General features: G+C 27.7%; 1 protein-coding gene across 2 annotated transcripts in view; it reads right to left on the minus strand.

The window, feature by feature from the left end:
• The window catches only part of LOC106688483 (E3 ubiquitin-protein ligase RBBP6), a 69,206-nt gene that overhangs the window by 13,110 nt on the left and 47,088 nt on the right, over nucleotides 1–9,008 (minus strand). For both annotated transcript variants that reach the window (XM_067051168.1, XM_067051167.1), the window contains exons 7-10: nucleotides 7,857–8,055; nucleotides 7,436–7,699; nucleotides 6,892–7,017; nucleotides 6,081–6,200 (exon numbers count right to left, since the gene is read on the minus strand). In XM_067051168.1, the coding sequence (XP_066907269.1) occupies nucleotides 6,081–6,200; nucleotides 6,892–7,017; nucleotides 7,436–7,699; nucleotides 7,857–8,055 (709 nt within the window). The remainder of the gene's footprint in view (nucleotides 1–6,080; nucleotides 6,201–6,891; nucleotides 7,018–7,435; nucleotides 7,700–7,856; nucleotides 8,056–9,008) is intronic.

Genomic DNA, 9,008 nt, shown 5'->3' on the forward strand with positions numbered 1-9,008 from the left:
AATTTGAGTTTCAACTGGAATCATTTTAACTAGATAGTTGGATGGTGACTGCATTAAATTAATCCTCCTTAGCCTCCTATTCATAAAGTATAAACATTTGTGTTTACATGGATAAAAGTTGTATTGAACGGAATTAATTACCAAACACCCTAGAATCAAAATAAACAACAAACAAACGAAAAACGACAGGACTTTTTGAATGCCCTGGTATATGCATTTCCATCCAAAGCTGTAAAGCACTCTCAGTATGTTTTTTTTTTTCTTCCAAGGATCTTCATAAAAGATAAGTAACATTTCTGGTTTTCTAAACAATCAATAATTATATCTACGGAAAAAATATATTTCACCCCATTACTCAGGAGTAATGGCTGTGCTAAGGAGTAGTGAAGATGCACAAATTGTGACATGATTTCCTATATGAAATTATGAGGTTTAAAGTACATGAATATGGGACAGTGGTCCCGAAACGTTGTACCATGCTAAGAGAATTTATTGAAAATGTCTTTCAACTGGAAGTCATTAACCTCAAAAAATTTTTTATGAAGTAATATTATTTTTACTATAAAAATAGATTAAAAATATATCTAAACATCCTTAATAACTTTGTCAAATAAATAAAAAAAGTTATATTTTAAAACCGTTTTTGGAATACTTCTTTCAAGTCCATTTACAATGTTAGGATGTATTTGGATTCTTAGTGTTCTAGTAAAAATCTAGTGCAGTCCGCACATCACATAACCTTCAACCCAACATACGTCCTCAAGTTTAGTGTAAATTGGTGGGCTCATATTAATGTTATCGCTACTTTTTAAGATTTAAAAAAAAAAAAATCTGAAGACAAGGTAAAAATTATGAATAAAATTTTTTATTTTTCTGTTCCTATACAACTTTGAATTTTAATATTTCTCGAGGTGGGAATAATGAATATAACTTTGTTCCTGCCAAAAATACAACAGTTAACAAGCTGCAATGCAACTGAGAAGGTTCGGGTGATCTCAGCTCTTCCCGCCCAAATTAGATGCTTCTATTTTTCTTTTTTTTTCTCCAGTAGTTATTCATAAAATTATTTAATGTTTTATATTTATCCATGCTTTGATATTGCTTAGAATGAAATTTTTTTTTTTTTTAAATCAATTAAATATGAAAATCGATTCTATAAAGAGGCACTTCCAGTCATTGGATTTTATCGAAAAAAAATCCTGTAATTTCCCAGACATAAACCCACCTTAAATATGTAATTTCAGTTCCGAACAACTTATTTTTTTAGAGCTAGGCTGTTCACGCACGCACACACCACTTCGTATTTTTTTTTTTTTTTTGGACTCAAGTGATCTCAAAACCACTTCCATATATAGGTAAGTAAATGCAAAAATTATGTTACACATGTTAGAAGATAAATACAAGTCCAAATCCCCATGATCAGGTAGGTAAAACCACAAAACGTAGAGGAATTGACTGTTTTTGTTAAAATATTTTATGAATGAGATTTCACAGGGGATATTTATTGAATTTGGTTTTATATATATAATTCTGACTTCAAAAGTGTTTTTGAGATTTTTCTATAATGAAGCATTAATTTATATTTCTTGTAAATGGTATTAGGTATTTTTTTAGAGTCAAAACATAAACTCCTTCAAATATTGAATTCTGATCATAAATAAATACAATTGCAATCAGGTAATTTGAGTACTAAATTATGAAGTAAAATTAAAAAGTACTAAAATGTGAAGTACAAACATAGTTGATAGTGGATACTGGCTTTATCTCCAAGATCAAGTAACCCTTGGTTTCTGTAATGCAGAGTTTTTATAAACATATAGGTGATTCTCAAACTACTAGTTCCAAGGTGATTCCTTGGGTCGACCAGACTTCATATTCTTCAAATTTTTAACCTCATGGTTAAACAGAAGGCCCACCTATTACAGCTTAATGTTAAATCATATACAAATTTAATAAATTGGACATATTTATTCCTCTTTAACAGTAAAATATGAGCATAGTGGCTGACTCAAAACATATTTTATTATACTTATAGGTAGTCCTTTAGGGCCAGTTACACCGATCTCCAATAAAATAATATTTGTACAACTCAGATTTTTCTAAAATTTTAGTGAAACCCTGATAACTTAGTGACCTTTTTCTGGTCTACAGTTTTGTCAAGCAGGTTACCAAGGTTACCTGAAACTGAGATAATTGTAAGTAGATCACGCTAGTTTTCTCATAATTTCAAATCAAATAATGGTCAAATTTCATAATTATTATGTTATTCTTTGAAATTTTCATTGTCAATCTCCATCACATCTATTTTATAAAAGTTGAAAAGAAACAAAATGATACAATATACCTTCACTAAATAACAGACCCAACTGGAACTATGGAAGGTTCTTTGTATCTAGTTAAACGTAGATTTGCTCTAAATCTCAGTTTGACTGCCTATCATTGGTCGGTAAGGTTTACTGCCAGATTTAAAAATTAACTTCTCTGGTGCATCAGATAATTATTGAGTATATCCGATATTTCACTAATCATAGTTTAAACTAGGATGTTGCAACCGGTCATTAATGTTTCTACCATAATCTTTCAGTTTAGGTATTATGGAATTCTCATGTGAAGAAGTGCAATGGCCAGAAATTAAAGAGAGAAAGACTGAACAATCGGCAATCGATGGTAGAGAGCATCAGAAAAAGTCCCAAAACAAAAAAATAAAAAGGGAAATGTTTTGAGGGAAGAGTAGGACTAAGATCTCCTGTATTCAAAGAAGTTCTAGAGTAAAGTTGTGAATGATGACTGACCTTTTTCAGGATAATTTGAGTTATCATTGCCATAGGGAGCTCTTTTAACTGTAATATTTTTCACGTTTTGGTATTCAGCTTATAATTTTATAAATTATAAACAGCTATTATATCAATACCATTCTTGTAAAAATTTTTGGTTTGAATATTTTCACTAGAAATATAATGTTATTAAATGCTAGAAAATTTCTAATTACCATGATAGCAATAGATGAGACAACAGTAGAGTTGACAGATGAAAACACTCAAAAATGCACAGAATTCAAAGAGAGGTACCGAAAACGAAATGAAACAATTCTTAAACAAAATACTACATAAGCAAAATTCATTGAGCCCAAGCAGTAGATGAAATTCATATTAAGAAAAAATCGAAACAGCCAGAATGGGAACATAACCCTTATTTCTGGTCGTATCTCACCCGCTCACTTTAATTACAGAGTGATAAGAGAAAACCTTTTTTATTTTATTATAAATTAATATTATATTTGAAAGCTTCTGAAATTATTTGTAAACCTTTCTCGCATTTTAATTAACAATATCTCTTCAATCTGCAAAGAAGAACTATAAGTGGAAACAATTGTTGATGGTTCGCTACATTACATTTCTTTTTATAATTTTGAAAAATGTTGAAAATCTAAAACATTGTTTGCAGGTATTGTCCCGTTGTTTGTGAATCAATCACCCATATATTAGATAATTACAAAGAAATAAAAATACATTTAACCTATTCGATTACATAGTCATTAAATTAGGCAATTGGAAAGACCTTCAAACTATTTCATTTAATAAAAACAAATATTCAATTGAGACACGAATGAATGTCATTTATAATAAAAATTTGAAACAATATTATTACTGCAATATCTACACTTAATAGCAAAAAAACGGTCGCCCTTTATTATTACATACCCTGGTTTCTGATCATCTAATAATCAATATCTATGTATTATTCAGAAATCAAATTTAAGAAACCAAGAATTTGACTAAAACTAGAAATTATAAAGTAAAATTGGATTTAAAAATAACCTTCTTACTATACTAGGAATAAAAAATATTTTGAATTAATTGTTGAATAATATTGTTATTTGCTTCCACCAGAATAACCTTCGATTATCAATGATTCTGGTTAAGTTGCACGTCTCTTTCTTTATTCATTCTGAATAGTCATCGCACAAATCTCACAATGAGATACAGATGTTTTCCATGTATTATGAAAAAGTAGTCCAAACTTGCGAGTGGCCACTTTCTTAAGTGTTCATGGCCACTTTCGTAAATGTTCATGAGAGGAAGATTTTTAATTTTTAAAACTTAATAAAACTACAGATCAGTGTTTAAGAAATATGATAAGAGAAAATTAATGAGTTCAAAGAGAAAACATCATTCAATAAGTCCAATACATGGTTCATATATTATCTGAAGTGAAACGACTATAAATTCTTCATGAAGAAAATTAAATTTAGTATTATTTTTCGAAGAATGTTAGTACAAATATAAAAAAAAATAGATAAACAAATTATAAAGCATTATATGTTAAATCTGCAAATGCTAAAACTGAATGTAGGTATAAATAAAAAGAAAATATGTTGAGTAAACTTATAAAAATAATTACAAAATTAAAAAGGAAAAAAATACAAATATATATAATTTCAGCCATGAATTACAAGCATTCAATAGTTATCAAATATGGAAGCAATATCGGTAACGAATAAAATATTTCAAACGCCTGGTATTAATTCCATGACCCTAAAACATTAATAAACACTTTCCATTTAATTTACCAGGAGAATCATTTACTCTTATTGAAAAAAAAATTTTTATTGATGTAATCACAATAAAATGCAACAAGAACAATCATTTTATATTAAATAAGAACATCAACTTGAAATAAAATAAATAAACATCACAGTCTAAGGAAACTCTCTGATGGATATCACAGTCAAATAACATTATCAAACGAAAAAAAAAAAATTAAAATAATATAACAAATGACAACTTCATTAGCAACTAAATCACTAAATATGGCTTTCATGTAAGGCATAAAGCACTTGAAAATATGATTACATAACTAATTCTGAAATTTTACAAGTTCCAATTTATTTACAAACAACATAAATACTAATTATCGTCTCACATAATTTTTTCTTAAATACTATAATTAAATTATCACTGTCAGCTTATACCATTTTAATTCTAAAAATGTTTCATTATTCTAAATAAATAATTTTCTTCAAGATTGAAGAAAGGAAAAATCAATAACTTGAAGAAGGTAAGATTATTCATATAATCTTTCATCGAGCCAAAATGACAATGTCTTAATGAATATATCAATGTTTTGTAAATAGCCATTTTGTCTTCAATGTATGTTAATCTAATTACAGTTCTAAACCATAAATAAAATATTATATATCAACATAAACATGCATAACCACAGTATAATATCTAAATATCATTTTGATAAATTATATCTTTTTTCTGGCATACAACAGAATCAAAATACGTATTCTATTCTGTATAATAAAATATTAAAATTCTCTTTTCTTTCCAAATCCATAATTTTACTAAAAATATTTGACATTTCTTTCTTTTTTTTAAGTGTTTATGTAAATATATTATTCTACTTACTTCTAATAACTACATATGTACAAATAAATTATTAATTGGAAGTTATTAAGAATAAGCATTTTAATTTCATGACAAAAGTTTTATTGACTGATAAATAACTTTTATGTTACAAATACAAAAATATAAAGCTATTTACAAATTATATATACACTTCTTTTCATTTATTTCAGTGTCATACAAAATAGCAACTTTTGATATCACAGATTTAATATCACATAAAACTGGCAATATAAATCACAGAATTGAGTAAAAAGTAGCGTGTGCAAGACATTTACAAAAGAAAGCAAGCGATTACAAATAACCAATGAGAAATAATTAAATAAAAAACATTTCTAATAAGCCTTATTTAAAAAATAATATATTAGTAACAACAGTATTAAAATTAAAATTTGAAATAGGAAGGAATTGAGGAATATGTCAGAGCTAATTTATTGAACAGAATATAACACTTCAAGAATAAAAATAAACAATAATATATTCAAGTTGGATTTATTTTCTAATAAATGTAGAGACTGAAATACTAAAATAAATCACTCAAGTTCATATTGTACTTTTAACGAAAAGCCTAGAAATGCTTGCACACACAAAGGTAGAAATATTACAGAAAGTAATATAATCTAAAATAAGATTTCTACAGCATTAATAAAACAAAATAAGGATAAATACCTGGAATAATCCTGAGGGTAAAACTCCTGTGGCTTAGACGACGCATACCTTCCTCCTCGACCGTTTCTAGTCCCATGGAAATTATTATATTGTTCTTCTTTATATCTTTGAGAATAGTACCTGTAATGTTTATAACATTATTCAGAAGCATAACAACATATAACATGTTCTAGATAAATGTAAATGATTAAATCAGTCATTAAAAAAAAAAAACTCTTGTACAAAAAAATATACTTCAGGTTATAGTTTTTAACTCGAAAAAATGTCTTAAGACTTTAACATAACTGGTTTACATGACTTTTGTTTGAATTTAGGGTTTTAATACTCGAGGCATTTTATATGGCATGCATAAGCCTCTCAGCAAATCTGAATGGCAAACCCAGTTTTGGATAAAAATAAAGATGAGGTCTTTCTAAAACGAGTGATTTAATCATGCATATTTCATTTTTTTTTTCACAATTAAAAAAAAAATTATACAAAATATACTTATACTTATGAAATGTATCTTGCTTTTTAATTGTTTATATTTTTTATTTGTTAATCTTTACTGTTTCAGGGTCCTTTTCTCATCTTCAGGCTTACAATGTCTTAATCCTAAACTTTTTATTAATTAATTATAACATAATTATATTTTGTTCTATTACAATACTTCCTTACAGAGTAGCGGCACGAAAGTTAAAAATTATACAGATCAAAATTAAAATTGATCTAAATAAGTTAAAACAATTTTCTGCTTGTTTAAAATCTGATTTTAAAAATACAAAATCTACATTAAAATAAGTCACATTTGAACAAAATTTAATTAATTTACCTGATAGGAGATTGTGGCCTGATAGGTGATCTATAATCAGACCTATGCCTCGGAGAGTATTCACGCCTGTCTCTGCTCGGAGATCTACTTGGTTGGCTTCGAGATCTGATGGATCTTGAGCTTGACCTATATTCAACAATGATAATATCAGTTAGTATAAGTAGCACTAATTGTAAATGCTTTTATAATTCCATACGAACCATGAAGCAATTGATAAGTTTAGTGAATTACATAACTTCTTCATGGCTGGTACAGATTCAACTGTTATTCATAAGAGACATTATCCCACAATAAATTTTTTAATCATTTGTCAAGAATTATGAACATCAAAAATCTACTGCAGGTATCAAACAACATTCTCTTATGATATATAAGTAAGTAAAATTATAAAGAGATTGATTATTACTGAATTTAAAAACTTTTATATTCATAACCTAGCTCAAATTATGAGTCATAATTTAACAACTTCATTTAATATTTTTTATTTGTATTATTAATCAATATATTTCTCTGGTTCTTTAATATATTGTGATTTTTTTTTTACCTGCTGATTGTAAATGCTCCTACACTTCTGCTTCGAGATCTCCTCCTCCGGGGGGGTAAGGAACGTGAACGGGACCTAGTCCTAGTACTTGCACGTGTTCGAGGAGATCTGGAGCGAGACCTAGATCTGGCTCTTCGAGGTGAACGTGGTGAGCACGATCGAGATCTTGAATAAGGAGACCGGGAGGGAGATCTACGCTGAGCCCTTCTTTTGTCTTGCTCTCTTAACATTCTTTCAAAGATTTCAACCGGATCATCTATAGGTCTGTAAAAAAAAAAGATTATAAACTTGTATTTACTAAATAAATTTTTAATGACCAGTAATATTTAAAAGTTTAACTAGATGAACTTCATATAAATTCCTAACCAAAATACATTAATTAGAATAGTTTTTACAAACAATAATATGACTAGTACATTACCCAGGCGGAATGGTTGTGTTGTTTGGTGAATGAGGTCTAAATGGCACTCTAGCTCTGCCTCTTAAATATCCTGGTCCGCTACCCCTCATATGTGGAGGTCCTCCGGGAGCAAAGGGGTAAGCCATGGGTGGAACCCGTGGTGCAGCCCTTGTCATGTAATGTGGAGTTCGTGTATACATATAATTACCTCCAACACCACCTATTTCAAAATAGCATAAAATCAATTAACTAATATTAAAAATAATAGTTTTTAAATATTAATTATTAGTTAAAAACAATACGTAACTATAGGAAAAATAAGTTTATTCTGGTATGTATAGTCCCCTAAGAATTATGAAAAAGTATATTTAGAGTGCCAATTGTCTGGCTAATAATGATTTAAGATAATAACAAATAGTAAAATTAAGACTATAGTAAAATAATAACTAAAATGTGAAACGAACAAAACTACTGAAATTCTAAAATATGTAACGTACTCGCAGGCCCAGCAATACTTCGCTATTGCTAGATTTGAGGATTAATAAAGATTAAAAGAACACAATTAAAATTTTGATATCAATTGAATTATTTAGTTAAAATTAAACATTTACCAATACATTATTGATATGATATAAAATATATTGAACTAACATATGCAATAAGGAGTCATACAGATTTCTTATTTAATGTGTATTATAAGTTATATCGATTTTTTTTTTTTCATTTTACAACAAAACCTATCTATCTATCTACCTATGTCTACTAGTGATATAGAGAAATGCTGGTATATGGTATGAAATTAAAATTCTAATAAAATATATTTTTTTTTTAGAATAAGAAAAAATATTGCTAAAGCATTAAATGAGTAATTATTTAATTATTACTAAAAATATTAACTATTTTTGGGTAATTTTGTTTCCCAAAACCACTAAGTAGAGTGGAAAAGTTTGACATATAATTGCCAATAAGTCTGATTTCAATAATTTTTTATTTGTTGGAAATTTAATCACCAATCCAAAAATTTCTGCAGTCCAATAAAAAAAAACTGAGCTATACGCCAATAATGTTCAATTTCGTTCATAACTTTTTTTAGTTTTGTTTTATAAGCTCTTTTTTTTTTTTTTCCAAAACCTCTTTATTGTTTAGTACATACAATTTACAAATATATAAAAT

The sequence above is a fragment of the Halyomorpha halys genome, unplaced genomic scaffold, assembly GCF_000696795.3.
Source record: "Halyomorpha halys isolate HHAL.00 unplaced genomic scaffold, Hhal_1.1 Scaffold1141.1, whole genome shotgun sequence".
In the NCBI taxonomy this organism is placed as follows: domain Eukaryota; kingdom Metazoa; phylum Arthropoda; class Insecta; order Hemiptera; family Pentatomidae; genus Halyomorpha; species Halyomorpha halys.